Source organism: Taeniopygia guttata, chromosome 18 (genome assembly GCF_048771995.1).
Source record: "Taeniopygia guttata chromosome 18, bTaeGut7.mat, whole genome shotgun sequence".
NCBI classification, from domain to species: Eukaryota; Metazoa; Chordata; class Aves; order Passeriformes; family Estrildidae; genus Taeniopygia; species Taeniopygia guttata.
Window position 1 is genome coordinate 380,151 of NC_133043.1, and position 20,205 is coordinate 400,355.

Here is a 20,205-nt window from a genome sequence, read left to right on the forward strand (position 1 = left end):
TAGCACTGGCACTGGTACTTGATTGCCTCACAGCTAATTTGCATTAAAGCCCAGGGGCCTGCTGAGTTAAGGAATAGGTTGGTTAGCGATTTCCAAAGGGAGAAGCGGGATATAAAATATATTTTTCCAGCCATTCCATCTCTGTGTGGCTGCCCCTGATCACTGGAGCATCCTGCCCATGGTAGGGCTGGAAGAAAATGATCTTTAAGGTCCTTTCCAGCCCAAAGCATTCCAGGATGTCCAGCCCTAGGAGGTGTCCCGGCTGTAGCAGCTTTGGGAATTGAAACTGTAGGAGCTTGAGCACCAATGGAGATCCTGGTGTCCAGCTGAATGTCAAAATGCGAGTGGCTCTCAGCTGACGGGAACAGAATCGGGAATTTCCAGGGAACAGAACCTGCATGAGGAATTTCCAGGGAACAGAACCAGGATAAGGAATTTCCAGGGAACAGAACCTGCATGAGGAATTTCCAGGGAACAGAACCAGGATAAGGAATTTCCAGGGAACAGAACCTGCACGAGGAATTTCCAGGCAGGAGGAGGGGATGACAGTGGCCCTGGAGGGATCCAGCTGCCCCATTCCAGTGTGGGATTATACGGCTTCTCTCACATTTATTAACCAATAGCAAAAATATAAAACATGCAACTCTACAAAACAAAATGACAATACATTTTATTTTGCAAATACAAAAATTTAATAGAATATATTACATGAACCTAATAAATAAATACAAAAATTTAATAAAATATATTACATAAACCTATCTAATCATTCAAAATCCATTCATAAAAATATATGACAATTTAAAAATATAACTAAAATAAAAAATAATAATAAAACATAATTAAATAATTTACTCAATAAATTAAACTTTACACCATAATAAAAAAATTTAAAATAAACTTATATATATTAATTAGCATCATAATTATACTAAGACCTTACCTACTCCAATACATGCAAAAAGTAATTAACAAAACCATAAAAAAAATTCTTTAAAAATTAAAAGTTAAAAAATAATTAAAAATTAAAATTTAAAAATTAAAAAAACCTAAAAATTAAAATCCCAAATACAAAAACTCTCAAAACAGCCGAACTCAGGGTCTCCCCTGAGGCTTGGCTCTGCTGCTCCTGCTCGCTCTGTTTCCCTGCTGGGCCATCCCAGTTCAGCCCAGTTCAGGTTGGGGAGGCTGAGCTGGGGTTGCTGTGCCCAGCCCTGCTGGCTCAGTGCCCCCGTGCAGGAGCTGCTGGCAGAGATCCCCAGAGGGAAGAGTTTTAGGTTTCCCCCCCGCCAAAGTGTCTGGGACAAGGAATGGCAGCGAGGCCCCAGCTCAATGGCTTCGAGCTGCACTTTCCATTCCTCCTGGCATTTCGGTGTTTCCACTGCTGGCTCCTGGCTGGAGCCATGCAGTGCAAATAAATTCAAATTGACATTCGCAGCTTTCTACGGATTTTGGGAATTGCTCTGAGTGGGAAGCAGGGAGCTGCTTCCCCTTGAACCTGTGGCTCCAAAATGAGAACCAACCTCCACCAAGGAACAGCTTCCAGTCTGTCTTTTCTGACTTTAAGGGGCCAAATTTCTTCACTTTTATTTTTGGATTTTATTGGTTTTGTTGTAAGCAGATCTGGTTTCACTTAGATGAATTAAATGTCAATATATCTGTTGCTGTGGGTTGTTCCAGTGGGGATCTCAGCACCATTGCGTGACTCAAAAATCTCTGCAGAGCTCTGCTGCTCTTTGGTGTCTATGTCTGGTCTTTAAAATGCTCAATAAACACTTTGATATTCACTTTAGGTCTCTGTCTGAATGGAGGCATTGAATAAGGAGTCTAAGCAATAAATAATATTTTGCTCTGGGTTTGGTTTATTAGAATCAGAATGCTTTGGGATGAAAGGGACCTTAAAGATCATCCAGTCTTTCCCTTCCTTTCCCTCTGCTACAGCCCGCTCCCCTGGTCAATCCCAATTTAGGGGATTTTCTATTGCCTTCCCTCTTGTAGAGCTTCCCTTCAGTGGCTGTGGGGATCTGAGCTGACAAACATTGAATATGTTGGCTAGGATATTTTGGAATAGCCCTGAATAAGGGACACAGGAATGTTGGAATATCCCTGGATAAAGGCACAGGAATGTTGGAATATTCCCAGGTAATAAATTGGCTTAAACTGACCAAGAGCAGGGCTAGATGGGATATTGGGAAGGAATTCCTGGCTGTGGGGTGGGCAGGCCTAGCACGGGTGCCCAGGGAAGCTGGGGCTGACCCTGAATCCCTGGAATGTCCAAGGCCAGGTTGGACTTGGAGCCACCTGGGACAGTGGAAGGAGAGATCAGAAGCAGAAAGATCCGCTGTGGGTACCAGGAGAAATCTCTTTGCCCCAAAAAGAGAGAGAGGAAGGAAGGAAAGAAAGAAGGAAGAGCCTTCATGCTGTCCTACAACAGATTTATTTAGGTTTTGTGGGTGGTGGATTTTTTTTTAAGGAACAAGTCTTGGAGCCAATCCCAAAGCAGCCCTGAAGGTTCTGACTTGTCACATTTCTGGTCTCGGAGCTGAAACCCTTCCAGGGTTACACAACAATGACTAAAACTGGAAACCTTTCAGACGGTTTCCAAAATGAAGCAGAAAACGGAGGTGATTGCTAAAGCACCACTGGAGAGAGAGAGAGACACCACTTCTGAGTGTGGGGCAGAGTGATTATTACCAACTTAAAAGAGACCCAATTTAACTTGGAGGTTTGGGGCTGTTTTCTTTTTGATTTGATCTCAGAACAGAATTCTCCTGGAAGCCAGATCTTCACAATGTTTTGCTTAATGTTTTACAAACAGGCTGTTGAGTGAAGTTGTCACCGAACAAAAATTCACCCCTATTGTTTACACAATGGGAAAAGGGAGTCATAAAAGGGGTGTAGCAGCAATTTGTTAGGTATTAGGTTACGGTGCAAGAGGGATTATCCTCACAAAACACTGAGCCCTGAACTCCAAATATCGGGATTAAATTGACAATTACATCCAGTGAAATTCTTTGAAGGGTTCAGCTGGATGCTCGAGGCTTTGAAGTGACTGTTCTGAGCGAGCTGACAATCAGGAGCTGGAGTTGTTCTGGCACAGCTGCTCTGCCCAAGAGGAACTACATGAAAATAGAAATGTGATAAAATCTGCTCCTGCCTGTGTTTGCTTTGTGGCAGCTCTTCAATGGGTAAAAGTAGGTGCTGGGTTTGTTCCTGCTTCTGCCACTGCACTCCTTTTTGACCTTTGAAATACAGGAATTTCCTTCCATATCGGATTGGGGTGAAAGTTTTAAAGAATCCCAGTTTGGGGGTTCAGTGTGGAGGCCCTGAATGCAGCTCTCTGGAGCACTTCTGTATCTCCCTGATGAGCATTTCAGGATCCAGCACAGTAAAAGCCTGGCCTTGGCTTAGATAATTAAAAATTATTCTGGTTTTGGAACTCTGATACATTTATTCTTTAGAACAACTCTCTGCCATTAACCCTAAATAATACCCTAAATCTTTTGAGATTTCTGTGTTTCTCCCTTCCTACCACCCTGCCTGGCTTGGCTGCTTTATTTTTATCTCCAACAAACTTTCATTTAAAAGGAGGAAATACATTTATAAGAACAGAGAGAAAAAAAAACAACAAACTTCAGCTGTACTGCAATGCAAGGGGAGGCTCATGATGTGCACAAACATGCCCAGAAATCCAGGAAAAAACCCACAGAAAGTAAAAGCAAGACAGAAAAGGGGGAGGGTTTATGTGTCAGTGCTAGAGGAAGGTGAAAACGCTTCCTGGCAACATCTGAGAGTCATTTGCAGCAACAGATCCCTGAGCTTTAGTGAGTAGAGAGAATGTTTCTAAATCCTCCCCCATCCCCTTTGTTAATCTTTACCAGGTAACAGGACCTCTCCTGGAATTGTGGGGCTTTCTTAGGGATGTGTCAAGTATTTCCAGTTTGGAAAATCAGGTTTTTGAAATGACTGTGAGGCTGAAGGTCATCAGTCTGGTTGGGACTCCGTGGTCCTCGGTAATAATTTGGTAATGATCAGATTCTCCTGAGTGTTCTGCAGAACTCAGAGTGCCCCAGCACAGGGAGGGAGAAACTGCTGGGTTCCCAAACTCCCGTGCTTGTCTGGAACTGGGAAGTCAGGTGTCTGCTCTATGGTGTCCCCAGGAACCAGGGACAGATCCTAAAACTGATTTACATAACCCAGGAATACCGAAGGGTGGGTCTGGACCTGAATGTTCCGAGCAACAGCAGTGCCAGAGACTTATTAATTATGATGCATGATTATTAATTATTATTGTTATCATTATTCCACTCGAGAGACTTGAAGAGGTGGCCTTGAAAAGTGCAGGTTTGGATTATGTTTAAGCATACCCAAAATACTGGGCAACATTTTTTGATGCTTTCGAGGGGCTGAGGAGGTTCTTTCCAGAGATTTTAGGTCACCTTGGGCAGTCTACACAGTTTAATTGGGGTTTTAGGTGACCTGGGGCAGTGTCCATTGTGTAATTTGGGGTTTTAGGTCACTTGGGCAGCCCCCACTGTACAGTCTGGGGTTTTGGGTCACCTGGGGCCGTGTCCACTATGTAATTTGGGGTTTTGGGTGACCTGGGGCAATGTCCATTGTGGGGCACTTGGGCGGTCCCCACTGTGTAATTTGGGGTTTTAACTCACCTGAGGCAGTCCCTGCTGTGCAATTTGGGGTTTTAGCTCACCTGTGCAGTCCCCACTGTGTAATTTGGGGGTTTAGCTCACCTGAGGCAGTCCCTGCTGTGCAATTTGGGGTTTTAGCTCACCTGGGGCAGTCCCCACTGTGCAATGCCAAAAGCCTCTGAGAAATCCAAGTTTTAACAAAACCAAGAAATCTTAGCTCAGGTCCTGGGAGCAATCCTTGTCTGGTAGCCCTGCTCTGCAGTGGTTCTTTTTTGCCCCATCCAGCTCCAGGGTTGGATTTTTGGTTTTGGTTTAGGGAGATCTGCATCACATCCCTTTTCTTATTGCGGACTTACTTTGGAGTGTTTTGGGAAATCCCAACCTGTTCCATGGCTTCCTGTACCAGCCAAAACTCATCCCACACATCCACGGGAGTATTTCTATAAATACAGCTGTACTTAGGAGAAACCCTGTGTAGAGTCAGAGTTCCCAAACCAAGTCACCTCCACGTCAAAGTTGTCTCCTGGTTGTGGCAGATGACCAGAAAATCAGAGTGGCCTTTACCACATTGCTGTGCGTTTCACCATCCAAGGTTCTCCCCACCAAAATCCAAAGGTGGTGCCAGCAAAACATGATTTTGGAAATGTGAAGGATTTTCTGATGGTGACAGCAGAGAGTGAGATCCACTCAGGAGCATTTGATTCACAAAGTTGAGTCCCTTTTGGAGTCCTGGGATGTTTGGGAGGATTTTCAAGGAACTCTGGTCTGAAGCAGTCAATAAGAAAAGCAGTAGAATCATGGAATATTGAGCTGGGAGGGATGAAGGATCATCCAGTCCTGCTCCTGGCCCTGACACCCAAAATCCCACCCTGGGCACCCCTGGCAGCGCTGTCCAAAGGCTCGTGGAGCTCTGGCAGCCTCGGGGCCGTGCCCATTCCTTGGGGAACCTGGGCAGTGCCAGCACCTGTGGGAACCCAGGGCTTCCCTCTGGCTGCCCTGGCAGATCTGGGACCCTGGCAGGGGTCAGGAACCCCCCTGGACAGAGCCCCCAGAGACACTGGCTGTGATCTCTGTCCATGGAAAAGAGTTTTCAATCTTACAGGATGAATTACCAGCTCTGAGTGTTTGATAAGAGTAATAATTAAGTGTGGCACGGGTGCAAAAGTAAAATTTTAGGATTCTAGATGAGGGGTCCAAAGGGGACACGATGGAGGAAATTGGGTGTGTCTTGTCCTTTTTCTCCTTCTTCATGCCCTCCATGTTTCACTGTGGTGTTGGCATTTTTCTGTTGGTTCAGGCTGGGGACACACTGTCCAACGTAGGTGACAGATATTGGCACGTTATTGTAAATCCAGCACAGGTAGTTTCTGGTATTTAATGTTTGTACCATCCCACTGAGGGCAGAGCCCCACACGCTGCCCTGCAGGACAGAGCTGCGGCAGGGCAGCAGAACATGTTAGAGATAAACAGAATAAACAACCTTGAAACCAGCACAGACCAATTATGGCTTCTGCTTTGGCAGCGGGGCTGACAGACAGAGACTTTCTACAATCTCGGGATCCTCAATACCTGATTCTGACAAGCACCCTCTGGGGGAAGAACCTTTTAAAATCCAACCTACCCCTGCCCTGGCACAGCTCCAGCATTCCCTGGTTCCTGTCCCTGTCAGAGAAGAGGGTCAGGGATGCCCCTCAACACAAAGCCCTACAAATGTTTTTATTCAACATCATATTGGCTCCTGATTGCAGTTCACTTCATTTTCACACCTCACATTATGAGGTCCTCAAAAAAAAAAAAAAAAAGAAAACCAAAAAAAAAAACACCGAAAAACCAACCCTCAACAGTTTCCAGTTTTTGTTTGTTGTTAAATACAGCTTTGAAAATGTTGGGTCAAGCGTCTTCAATAGACCAGGCTGCACTGTTTGTTTAAAACTCTGAGTAAAGCAAGTCATATGAATGTTTCCAAAGACCCTATTCCAAGAAGTATTTTTGGAAACATTAATGTTGTGTTTTTTAATGAAGGCCACATTCTGAGGCTACGACACCATATGTCACATTCATTTCTGGACTGGAAAAAAAAAAAAAAAAGGGGGGAAAAAAAGAGAAAAAAAAATAAATGGAAACTATGTTTGGCTTTTAAGTGTTTTTGGATGAATGTCTCTGCATGCTTGTCATTGTTCCTTGGATGAGGGAGAGTTCTTGGGCTGTTAATCCACTCCATCCAATATATTTTACACTCTGTGGGCCTGACTCTCCTCTGCCTGGAAGTGTGTGCAATCATTCCTGCTCAGGCAAAGGGAGTGAAGACCTGAGGAAAAGAATTCCCCTAGGAAAGTCAGCATTTCTGAAATTTGCTTTTCTTAAATTCATCTTCCATGGATTTCTTGGCTCCAATGAAAACCTACATCTGAACTCTGAAACCAGCTTAAAGATGGGAAAAGAGCTTGTCATGTTTCCATCAAAAACTTGCAGTTTGTGGAAGAATAATGACAGGTTTCCCACAAAAATATTAGTTTGCTTTTTTTCCCTTTAGGGATATCAGTTAGAAGCATGAAATTAGCAAAAAATTTGAATTTTTCTGCTACGTCCCCATCACTTCTGACTGGTTTGTGTGTTAGTGGTTGGAATGTCATGAAATGAGCTGGAGACCTGCAGGAAAAGGATTTGCCTTTTTAAATGACGTTGTTTTTATTGGATTCCAGGTGATGAGGTCTCAATTCCTAATGTAATTCTTATTCTTGGTCACTAAATATGGCCCAGGAGTGGCACTGCTCAGTTCTTCTCTGCTCTGGCAGAGGAATCTCCTAATCCACATCACTTCCTAAATTTGTGTCACCCACAACTTCCATTAACACCCTCCCTGTTTGTTTCAAACTCATTAATCAAGATTTAAATATTTTTGGCAGCCAGATATTTTTTTGTTTGCTTTAGGGGAGGATTTCAGAAGCTTTCCAGGACTCCAGAGGGGTTTCTTTTTTCCATTTGAAATGTAAATAATTTTTTCCAAATCGAACAAACATGTCTCCATAGCACCAGCTCAGTCAAGTTCACTCCACAAGAGCAGGTTTTTCTGGGCAATATTGGAACATAAATAATGATGGATGATCGTGTGTTTGATCCATTTTTTGGTTAAAACACACCAGCACTGAATTTCCCTGCCCATGTGACTGAAGTTTTACCTCTAAATAAGGGACTTTTCCAATTTTTTTTCCCTAATGGAGGAAAACAAGGAAAATTGCAAAAAGCAATTAATTACCTCTGATATTTGACCAAATTTAAGTGGTTTGTGACTTCTCAGGGGAGCTCATCCTGCTTTTAATGTTTCTTCATGGGATCATTAAAGGAGTTCCTCACAACAGGGTCACCACAAAGGTTTTGATTTCTCTTTTCATCTACGGACAAAATTTCAGGGTTGATAAGGACATTTCTAATTGATTGAGTTTGTGGCCTGTCTCTGAGCAAAGTTGTGTAGTGGATGTCACAGCCTGTACCCGTCCAAAAATTATCCATGATGGCCACAGAGTAAATGGGATCAGATTTGGAAATCCAAATAAAAACAGATTTTCTCCTTTATTTCAGAGATTTCCAATGAACAAGGAAAACAACTCCTGGCACCTTCTGTAAGCTGAAGCAGAGATGAGGAAGGTGAATGACCAAAGTGGCTGCTACAGGCCTGTAAATATCCAGGGAAACAAAGTCAGTTACCGCAGCACCTGTCGGGAGAGCCCGGAAAAGGAGGTGAAAAGGCTGCAGAAGAGATTTCTCCACAAGGATGGCAGCTGCAACGTCTACTTCAAGCACATCTTCGGGGAGTGGGAGAGCTACGTGGTGGACATTTTCACCACGCTGGTGGACATCAAGTGGCGCCACATGTTTGTGATTTTCTCCCTGTCCTACGTGCTCTCGTGGCTGTTCTTCGGCCTGGTGTTCTGGCTGATTGCCGTCCAGCACGGGGACCTGTTCAACGATGAGGAGGTCACGCCCTGTGTGGCAAACGTGCACAGCTTCACGGGAGCCTTCCTGTTCTCCCTGGAGACCCAGACCACCATCGGGTACGGGTACCGCTGCGTGACCGAGGAGTGCTCGCTCGCCATCCTCATGGTGATCCTGCAGTCGGTGCTCAGCTGCATCATCGACACCTTCATCATCGGGGCGGCCTTGGCCAAGATGGCCACGGCCCGCAAGAGGGCCCAGACCATCCGCTTCAGCTACTACGCCGTGGTCGGGCTGAGGGACGACAAATTCTGCCTGATGTGGCGCATCGGGGACTTCCGGCCCAACCACATGGTGGAGGGCTCGGTGCGCGCGCAGCTGCTGCGCTACAGGGAGGACAAGGAGGGCAGGATGACCATGGAGTACCGCGACCTGAAGCTGCTCAACGACCAGATCATCCTGGTCACGCCGGTCACCGTCGTCCACGAGATCGACAGCGACAGCCCCTTGTACGGCCTGGACCGCAAAGCTCTGGCCAAGGACAACTTTGAGATCTTGGTGACGTTCGTCTACACGGGGGACTCCACGGGCACCTCCCACCAGTCGCGCAGCTCCTACGTCCCCAGAGAGATCCTGTGGGGCCACAGGTTCAACGATGTGCTGCACGTCAAGAAGAAGTACTACAAGGTGGACTGCTTGCAATTTGAGGAGACCACGGAGGTGTACGCCCCTCACTGCAGCGCCATGCAGCTGGAGCAGAAGGAGCAGGAGTGGAACCGTGCTGAGAAGACGCGGGAAAAGCAAGGGGAGAAGTCAGCCCTGGAAATCAAGTACAGCCAAAAGCCCCTCAGCGCTGTCGCCCTCGTCACCAGTTGTGAGGATCCTGAAGAGCCAGTGACAACTCCCAGCCAGCCTCCTGAAGAGGATTCCTACAGGAAAGCAGCTGTGACCTTAAGCAGGCTCTCCATAGAGTCCCAAATCTGACTTTTCCTGCCCTTAAAACTCTTCCCAACAAATTGTCCCCTCGTAGCTCCTCGATTGCAAACAATGAATTTGTGTGCAGCAATATTTATATCCCAGACCTCTCTGACAGCGTGCCCACACTGTCACACACTGTCACACTCTGTCACACGCTGTCACACGTTGTCACGCACTGTCACTCGCTGTCACACCCTGCTGGGCTGCCAGGGGCAGCTCTGCACTGGCTGCTGTGGGCACAAGGGAGCAGCTTCCACTTGGGATGCCCAGAGAGCTCCTTGAGCAAACCCTGTGTGAACTTTCCTCCCCTGCAGGGACCGGGGTTGGCCATGCCCAGAGACACAGAATGACCTCAGCAGGACACACAAACGATGCCCTGGGCCCTCTGGGTAGGAGTTTCAAAGCTGCCTCGTTGGTTTGGAAGGGTTTGGAGGGATTCCCAATCCCTCCAGGAGGCTCTGATGCTCCATTATCCCAACAAATAATTCCTCGGGTGCAGCCTCATCCCAGAGCTCCTCTGAGGAATCTACGGGGCTGTTTTTTGTAAGACAAGGGAATCAATGACCCCAGTGCTCCTGGGTGGCTTTGGACACGTGCTCACACTCTGCCCAGTCCTATGGGATCCACAGTGGGATCCTGGAGAGCTTTCATTCCCTAATCATGAGCTGACCATGGTTAGGAGCTTTCATTCCTAATCATGAGTTAATCATGAGCCGTTCCCTGAGGTGCTGCTCCCGCAGATGGAAGGAAGCAGGAGGTAAAAAAAAAAATCAGAACAAGACCTCCAGTTTTAAATCAGCAAAATCAGGTTGAGCCTTGAGGGGAAGATCATGTCTGGAGTGAGCTGTGCAATATTTTATATCAATTCCTCTTTCATTTCATTTTGCTTTTCTTTTTAACGTGTTGCACTTCCTTGCAAAGACAAAGATCAACCTGCAGAACAAACAGGGTGATTTTGTCAAAATGAAAAATGCTTGTCTCAGGTGGCTGAGTAAAAATGATCCTTCATGGAGAAATCCAACAACTCCTCTGTCGGCTCAAACTGGGGAAAAAAAGGAAAAGGTTCTGAAGGTGCCAGTGACGTGGAAGTTCCTGCTCTGCACACCTCTGTAATTACGTGAGCAATGCTTCATCATGCTTTTGCCCCTGATGATTTCAGTTCATTTGCATTGTGTTTAATTATCCTGCAAATGTAAAATAATCATATTGAAGTTTGTGGGGTTGATCTCACCTGCCCTTAGCAGCAGAGAAATTCAGGGTTTGCTGCTCTCTGTGGTTACTGCAGCTCTTCTGTCTGCATAGCAGAGTTCACTCCACCTTCCTCAGGTTTTTGGGGAGCTGAGGGCAGCAGGATGAGCTTTTCCTGGAAAAGTTCATCCCTATCCATTTATTGCTGAAGGAGATGAAAGGACTGCTGTGGAAATGCTGGCTAACTTTAGGCTGCTAAAATTAGGTCTGACGAGTCATTCACATCATTCTGACTAATTAATTGGGTTTTTATGAGCTCATCATGTTTAATGAAGAAAAAATAGCCTGCTAAGTGTTTTGGTTTTTTTTTTCCCCTGCAATTTACTCCATGTAGTAGGATTGTTGGATTATTTTTAATGTATTTCGCTTTTGCTAGCATTTGTCTCTGGATAAACATGATCCCTTCAGGTAAAACTGATGCCTGAGGGGTGTTAGTTATTCCAAAACTCATTAATTAGCCTATTTTATGTGCTGATTCATCAGCAGCAACCACTTATAAGTGCAGTAAAAACCATCTTCTTGTATCCTGGATTGAAACACTGGCAGACGTGGGGGAAATAGTCTAGAAAAAAAAAATGGAAAGGAATGTAGGAAAATGTGGAAGGGTCTCAGTACTTCTGTGGTGTTGGAAAAAACACCATTGGGATTGAATAAAATAGAGTATCACCTTCCAGACATGGGAATTAACCCTTCCACTCCCCTCAGATCCTGCCTGGGATGCTTTTATTTAATGCTGGGCACCCCGATTTGGGAAAGATGAGGAGCAATTGGGATGTGTAGGAAAGCTGTCAATGGGAAGGAGGGAAATGGCTCACGGTGTTTCTGTCCTAAAAAGGGTTGGGAGGCAGAGAGTTCTCAAGAGCTGAGAGACAGAGGACTCTCAAACACAGAAACTGCTTTTGGAGAGGGTGAAATCTGGGGCTGGGAGAGGATGGGACAGGAAAAGGTGGGATTAAACTGGGGGAAAAGGGAGGGAAAATAATTAGGAAACACTTAACGAGGGTGAGTGAGACAGAGGTGAGGGTTTGTAACCCCTGTGGTGGCTCTGGGAAACCTGGTGGAGGAGGAAGCAGAGTCAGGGGTGAGACAGAAAGGCCAGCCTGGCACTTCCCAAGCCTTCTGCTCTGTGATCCCAGGATTTCCACCCACAGGGGATGTCCCACGCTGACACAGCTGCACTGCTGGCTCTGCAAGAGCCCAGCCACAGTGCAAAGGGCTCAGAGAGGTGAGATGTTCCTGAGAGAAGTGACCAAAACCCCCTCGTTCCTTCCCAAGGTGCCCATTCCTGGTGCTGTGAAGCTGGGGAGCTCAGCTGCCTTTCCCTCCCCCAGTTCCCTTCCCTTCCCTGTGAGTTTCTGGAAAAAATTCTTCCTTTGGAATGGCTTTGCTGGAAGTGAAAGCACCAGGAGTCAGATTTAGGGGTTTGTCCTGTGGGTTTTGGCACTGAGAGATACAAATAATAAATACAAATACATGAGAATGGCTGCTAAGGTGTGCCTGGGTCAGCTGATGAGGGTCAGGAAGAAACTTCTCTCCCGGGCATGTTAATTCACAAAAAGCCTCTTTATAATTTCTTCTACTTTTATCCCAGCCCGTGCTAGAGACAGGATTCCAAGGAACCACTGCTCTCAACCAGCCTGGCTTTTTTTCCTGTGTGTTACTTTAATTTCCTTTATCCCAGTACAAACACTATGTATAATAATGATGAATAGCAAAGCATGCAGTTCTTCTTCTTTTTTTTTTTTTTTAATGAATAAAGACATCAAAATAAAGAACATTCCCCTGCCACACACCTTGTGAGAGTATATTGAGCTTTTCTTCTCTTCAGCTACAAGTTTTAAGCTTCCATATCCAGTTTCTCTAGGCAACCTGTGCCAGGACCTCACTGCCTTCACAGGGAATAATTTCTTCCTAATTCCTCATCCATCCCAGCCTTCTGGCAGTGGAAGCCATTCCCTGTGTCCTGTCCCTCCATCCCTTGTCCCCAGTCCCTCTCCAGCTCTCCTGGAGCCCCTTTAGGCCCTGGAAGGGGCTCTGAGCTCTCCCTGGAGCTTCTCCTCTCCAGGTTTATATTTAGGTGGGCCCTGTGTTCTGGTAGAGCCAGTTCTTAATCCTTCCTGCCTAGGAGAGGTTCCTGCAGGAGACTGGACAATGGAAAAATAGGATAAATAAATAGAATAAATGAGAGAGAGGGAAGCTCTTCCTCCCAGATCTGCTCTCTCTCACTGAGGATTTCCCAGGGATTGTTTTCCATCCCCATTGTAGGGCTGAGCAAGAAAGAAGCAAACAAGACCTCCAGAAACCCAACCAAAGTAACAGCACGTGCATTCCCAGCAGGAACACAGACCTGAGCCTCCAGTCATTCCCAATTCATTGGAGGAAAGTTCCCACCAGCCCAAAGGGAAGAACCTGGATATGTTTTGGACAGTTCTGTGGTGAAACAACAGGGCCTTCCTGCTCTTGCAGAGCCTTGAACATCTCCTTGGGGCTTCCAAAAGCCGATTCCTGAAGCTGAGGTTCAGCAGCTCCTTCCCAGCCACCACTAAGAGGCAGGAACTGGAATTTCTGTGTGAAAGTTGCTCACCCCATCCCCAAATTTTCCACAAAATTTACCAGCTGAAGCAAAATTCTAACAAACCACCCTGCACTGGCCTCCTGACTCATGATTAAAGCTTCACCCTGATTATTTTCCCTTGGAAAGCAGCACCGTTGGTCCAGGTCAAGATGAATTTATGTCAAAGGGGTATAATAAGAGATTATTATATAATTTATTTTTCCAGCCTTGCTCACCACCATTCATTAGGGGAGCTGGCATCTCCTTCCCCGTTATCATGTGTCATTTAGTGCATAGTTGTTGTGAAGTTGGGTTTCAGATGTGGGACAGGATTTTATCCCCTTGTTTATCCCTTGTTTCTCACACGCTGCGCAGGAGGTCTGAGCTGACTTCAGGAAATGGCAGGTACCTTTCAGGCCATCAGAAATGTTGTGTAGGAGGGGAGAAAAAAATTGCTTGTAAGCTTTTTTTGTCTCTTAAATCTTTGCTGGTTGGAGCTGGGAACCTGCAAACAGAAGGAGTTGGTGGCTGTGGTGGGCAGGAGAGGCCCAAAGCAGGGAAGAGGAAGAAGCATCAGAGCCACTTCCAGGCAGACAAGGGGAAGAGTGACAGAACCAGGCTGAAACAAGAAGTTGAAAGTTTTCATCTGGGCTGAAAACTGTGGATCAGTGTTTTTGATGCCTCAAGTTTAGCTTTTCTATTTCTCAGACTCTGTGCTGCTTCAGTGTGTGGGTCTGGGCTCCACATGAGGGGATGCTGAGCTCTCTGCACAGAGCAGAGACAAAACAATTCCTGCTCCAGCTGGGCACCAAGGACAAATGATCCAAACCTCAGCCCAGGAGCACAAACACCGTGGGCTGGAGAGAGAAAAACAAGCAGGGTGGGACTGCCTGGGCTGAAGCTGGAATGGGACAATGAACTCCAAGGTGCCAATGGAGCAGAACTGATCCCAGGGAGAGCCCCCGGGAGCGCTCGTGCATTTTGGGACCATTTTGGTTCATTTGGGTGCAGCCCTGGCTGGGCTCTGGTGCTGCCCAAGGTGGATCCATGGAGGAGATGCTTTGAATAAATCCCTGCTTTATTCTGGAGCTCTGTCCAGCCTCTGTTCCAGCTCAGCCTTCTCAGGGCATCATTTTCACAGGGTTTCAAAATCCCAGCACAGGAGCTGCTCCCAGGATCTCCAGGTTTTTGTGAGGTCAGTCCTGGTGGCTGAGGAGCTGCTGGGGATGAACCCTGGCCAAAGGCAGTGTGAGGCTGGGTAGTTCTGCTCTGGGCTCGTGCTGCTCCCTGGGAAGCCAGGAGGGTTTGGGACCTGATGTCGACATCTCTCAATGTTTTCTTCAGGCCAAGCAATGCAAAGTAACCTTGGGCTGTCAAAAGTGCACCAGAATTTCCCACCCAGGTGTGTCATGGAATCATGAAATGGGTTGGGATGGAAGGGAGCTCAAAGCTCATCCAGTGCCACCCCTGCCATGGGTAGGGACACCTTCCACAGACCAGCCTGCTCCAGCCTGGCCTTGGACACTTCCAGGGCTGGGGCAGCTGCAGCTCGTGGGGGAGTTTCTCCCAGATATCTCATCTAAATCTCCCCTCTTTCACTTTTAAACCTTTACCCCTTTTCCTATCGCTGTCTTCCCATGGTACAAGCAACTCTCCCTATTTCTTGGCATTCCCTTTTAGAGTCTGGAACAATCCCAATATCAAATACCATCCCATTCTGAGTCCCAATCCTAATCGCAGTCCTAATCCCAATCCCAGTCCCTATCCCTGTCTCATTCTGGATCCCAATCTCTAGCCCAATCCTGATCTCAATCCCCATCCCTATCCCGATCCTGATCAATCTGATCCCAATTAATTTGATCCTGGTCCCCATCCCAATCAATCCAGTCCTGATCCCGACCCTGATCCCTGTGCTGATGCCAATCTCAATCCCGATCCCGGTGCTGATCCTGATCCCAATCCTGATCCTGATCCTGGGTGCTGATCTCAAATCCAATCTCGATCCCGACCCCAGTGCTGATCGTGATCCCAGTGCCGATTCCGAACTCTGTCCTGATCCAAGTCCGGATCCCAACTTGTATCCTTGTGCTGATCCTGGTCCTGATCAATCCGATCCCGATCCTGATCCCGGTCCCGATCCCAATCCCAATTCCAATTCCAATTCCAATTCCAATTCCAATTCCAATTCCAATCCTGATCCTGATCCCGATGCTGATCCTGATCCCAGTCCTGGTCCCAATCCTGATCCCTATCCTTGTGCTGATCCCGATCCCGATCCCAGTGCCGATCCTGGTCTCAGTCCTGATGCTGATCCTGATCCCGATTCTCATCCCGGTCCCAGTCCCGGTCCTGATCCAGATCCTGATCCTGATCCTGATCCCGATCCCAGTGCTGATCCTAGTCCCTATTCTGATCCCAATCCTGATGCTGATCTTGATCTCGATCTCGATCCTGATCCCGATCCTGATCCTGGTCCCGATCCCGATCCCAGTCCTGATCCAGATCATGATCCCAGTGCCGATCCCAATCCCGATCCCGATCCTGATCCCAATCAATCTGATCCCGATCCCGGTCCCAATCCGATCAATCCGATCCAGATCCCGATCCCGATCCCGATCCCGATCCCGATCCCGATCCCGATCCTGATCCCGATCCCGGTCCCAGTCCTGATCCCGATTCCGATCCCGATCCCGATCCCGATCCCGATCCCCATCCCGATCCCCATCCCGATCCCCATCCCGATCTCTATCCCGATCCGATCAATCCGATCCCGATCCCGATCCCGATCCCGATCCCGATCCCGATCCCGATCCCGATCCCGATCCCGATCCCGATCCGATCAATCCGATCCCGATCCCGATCCCGATCCCGATCCCGATCCCCATCCCGATCCCGATCCCGATCCCGATCCCGATCCCGATCCGGTCCCGGTCCCGGTCCTGGTCTCTCGGCCGCCACCTGGCGGCAGCGCCCGGAGCTGCGGCGGGCGCCGAGCGGTGCCGGAGCATCCGCGGCGGCGGCGGCGATGATGAGCGCCCCGCACAGCCCCGTTCAGCCCCGTTCAGCCCCGCACAGCCCCGTTCGGCCCCGTTCAGCCCCGCACAGCCCCGTTCAGCCCCGCACAGCCCCGTTCGGCCCCGTTCAGCCCCGCACAGCCCCGTTCAGCCCCGCACAGCCCCGTTCGGCCCCGTTCAGCCCCGCACAGCCCCGTTCGGCCCCGCACAGCCCCGTTCAGCCCCGTTCAGCCCCGCACAGCCCCGTTCGGCCCCGTTCGGCCCCGTTCGGCCCCGCTCAGCCCCGCTCGGCCCCGCACAGCCCCGCACAGCCCCGTTCGGCCCCGCTCGGCCCCGCTCAGCCCCGCTCAGCCCCGCTCGGCCCCGCACAGCCCCGCACAGCCCCGTTCGGCCCCGTTCGGCCCCGCACAGCCCCGTTCAGCCCCGCTCAGCCCCGCTCGGCCCCGCTCAGCCCCGCACAGCCCCGTTCGGCCCCGTTCGGCCCCGTTCGGCCCCGCACAGCCCCGTTCAGCCCCTCACAGCCCCGTTCGGCCCCGCTCGGCCCCGCTCGGCCCCGCACAGCCCCGCTCGGCCCCGCTCAGCCCCGTTCGGCCCCGCACAGCCCCGCTCGGCCCCGCACAGCCCCGCACAGCCCCGCTCGGCCCCGCTCGGCCCCGCTCAGCCCCGCTCAGCCCCGCTCGGCCCCGCTCGGCCCCGCTCGGCCCCGCACAGCCCCGCTCGGCCCCGCTCAGCCCCGCCGCCTCCCGCGGCTCCGGCCGCCCCTCGGGGCCGTTCTGCACCACCCGGGACCCGTCCCGAAGTGTCCCCCAGAAACAGCGGGGTTAGCACCTGACAACCTGCTGCCAGTGAATTCCCAGTGAATCCCCAGTGAATTCCCAGTGAATTCCCAGTGAATCCCCAGTGAATCCCCAGTGAATTCCCAGTGAATTCCCAGTGTTTCCTGACCACCCCCAGGGAACCTGGGCACAGCTCTGAGACTCAGCACCGCCAGGCAGCGCAGAACACATTTTGGTTTAGAGTTGATGGGGTGTTTGCTGGTTTGTTTTGCATCGTTCCCCTTTATATATAGCAGCAGAGCCGGGAGGATCGTGGCCCAGTTTGCCAGCTTAGGTAAATATAGCCGGGTAAACCTGGCTGCACTCCACCAGGAACCTTTCAAATAGGGCAATGAGCTATTTGTGGCCAAAGGGACAGACCTGGGGACATATCAGTGACCAAGAGCCAGGGAACGCGTGTGCGTGTAGAAAGGCACCGCTAACATTCATTATCGTGTAAAACTCCCCACTGAAAAGCTCCAGAATAGAAATGCCTTAATAATTATCTCATCTCCAGTGCCATGTCCACTTCTGGATGCACATTTTCCGTCGAGCGGCTCCGTGCGTTCTCTCACGCATGGGAGCAGCTCCAATGAAACATCTGCTGAGCCCTCCATATCATCCTCCTCCTCCTCCTTCACATCCTCTCTCCGGGCTCTAGGAAGCTCCACAAGTGTCAGGCAGCTGCTCTGCTGCGACTACTGGGCAGTGCTTTCGTTCCTCGTGCTTCCCCATCTTTGATCACAGGGTGTCTCCCCGCCTCGCCTGGCAGGGGAGGGACTATTTTTGGGCTGTCACGATCCCGGCTTGGCCCAGGTGCCAAAAGGAGCTGGTGGCCTCTGTGTGACCGTGGTGCAGAGCAGCAGCAGGGAGGAGGCTGCCCCAGAACCTTCCCAGCCACAGAATCACAGAATCACAGAATCACAGAATTCACAGAATCACAGAATCACAGATTTCACAGAACTCACAGATTTCACAGAACTCACAGATTTCACAGAACTCACAGAATTCACAGAATCACAAAATCACAGAATCACAGATTTCACAGAATTCACAGATTTCACAGAATTCACAGAATCACAGAATCACAGATTTCACAGAATCACAGAATCAGAACCACAGAATTCGCAGAATCACAGAATCACAGAATTCACAGAGTCATGTAATTCACAGAATCACAGAATCACAGTTTTCACAGAACTCACAGATTTCACAGAACTCACAGAATTCACAGAATCACAGAATTCACAGAATCCCCAGGTTGGAAGAGACCTCCAAGATCATCGAGCCCAGCCCAGCCCCAACACCTGAACCAAACCCTGGCACCCAGTGCCACATCCAGGCTTTGTTAAACACCCCCAGGGATGGTGACTGCACCACCTCCCCGGGCAGCCACTCCAGAACTTTATCTCCTTTTTATAAAACACTTTTTCCTGATATCCAACCTGCATTTCCCTTGGTGCAGCCTGAGGCTGTGTGCTCTGGTTCTGTCAGTGCCTGGAGAAAGAGCCCAACCCCACCTGACCACAGCCACCCTTCAGGAGCTGTACAGAGTGACAAGGTCACCCCTGAGCCTCCTTTTCTCCAGGCTGAGCACCTCCAGTCCCTCTGCTCTGCGCTGGGGTTCAGTGGAGTGGCTGTGCTGGGTGCCTCCAGCAGGAATTTTGGCTGGTAAATGCCTCCTTGGGGTAGCCATGCTCCGAGTGGGGCAGGAAAAATAGGAATTATGCATCCACGCTTTCAGATCTCCAAGTGGACATCAGAAAGAGCCCAGGGAGTGTCTCCAAGGGGAAGCCTTCCCTGCCCTTACTCATGGGAAGTAAATGCGACCTCACCAATTCCATGGGAGGCTTTCCAGAGTGACCTGTGGTAAGAGGTAAAGTGGGAAGTGAAATTTGGGAAGTGATTCCTGTAATTACTCACAGCACTGATTAAACTTCTCTCCAGTGGTCCTTTTTCCCACAGGAAGCCACTCAGTTAGAAGGTGTTTTTTGTCTTTCCTCCCATTTTATACTTCTTTTTGGAGAAGTCCCAGGTAGAGCAGTCAGATGTGGTTCTCTACAATCCCACACAACACCCTCCAGTAAACCCTGCTAGCACAGAAGTCGCAAACCCACAGAATTCCTTTTGTACGGACCAAAAATGTGGGAGAATGGTTTGGAAAAGCTCTGGTGATTGCAATCCTCAGTATTTGGGGTGAGCAGCTCCAGCAGGGAGGCGTCACGTGTGAATACATTTGGGATTGGGACTGAAACAGCTCCCATCCCTTTCCTCACACTGACAGAAGGGGCTGTGTGGGAACCCAGGGCTTCCCTGTGGCTGCCCTGGCAGGTCTGGGACCCTGGCAGGGGTCAGGAACCCCCCTGGACAGAGCCCCCAGAGACACTGGCTGTGATCTCTGTCCATGGAAAAGAGTTTTCAATCTTACAGGATGGATTACAAGCTCTGAGTGTTTGATATAAGCAATAATTAAGTGTGGCACGGGTGCAAAAGTAAAATTTTAGGATTCTAGATGAGGGGTCCAAAGGGGACAAGACGGAGGAAATTGGATGTGCCTTGTCCTTTTTCTCCTTCTTCATGCCCTCCATGTTTCACTGTGGTGTTGGCATTTTTCTTTTGGTTCAGGGTGGGGACACACTGTCCAACGTAGGTGACAGATATTGGCACGTTATTGTAAATCCAGCACAGGTAGTTTGTGGTATTTAATGTTTGTACCATCCCACTGAGGGCAGAGCCCCACACGCTGCCCTGCAGGACAGAGCTGCGGCAGGGCAGCAGAACATGTTAGAGATAAACAGAATAAACAACCTTGGAACCAGCACAGACCAATTATGGCTTCTGCTTTGGCAGCGGGGCTGACAGACAGAGACTTTCTACAATCTCGGGATCATCAATACCTCAGATTCTGACAGGGCTGGTCCCTGCCAGCTCCAGCTCCAGGCTCACCCCTCTGAAAAGCTGCACTTCCCCAGCTGTGTGTTTGGCCGGGGTAATTAGCATGCTGCTAATTTTACCTG

General features: G+C 49.2%; 1 protein-coding gene across 3 annotated transcripts in view; it reads left to right on the forward strand.

Moving 5' to 3' along the window:
* KCNJ16 (potassium inwardly rectifying channel subfamily J member 16) overlaps positions 1-12,597 on the forward strand; it is a 39,492-nt gene extending 26,895 nt beyond the window's left edge. For 2 of the 3 annotated variants that reach the window (XM_072937036.1, XM_072937035.1), the window contains one exon: positions 8,226-9,689. In XM_072937036.1, coding sequence (XP_072793137.1) covers positions 8,283-9,563 — 1,281 coding nt within the window. In that variant the 5' untranslated portion in view covers positions 8,226-8,282 and the 3' untranslated portion in view covers positions 9,564-9,689. Of the gene's footprint in view, positions 1-8,225 lie in introns of all 3 variants that reach the window. The other variant, XM_030287288.4, reaches the window with a different exon arrangement.
* Positions 12,598-20,205: the final 7,608 nt, after the last annotated feature.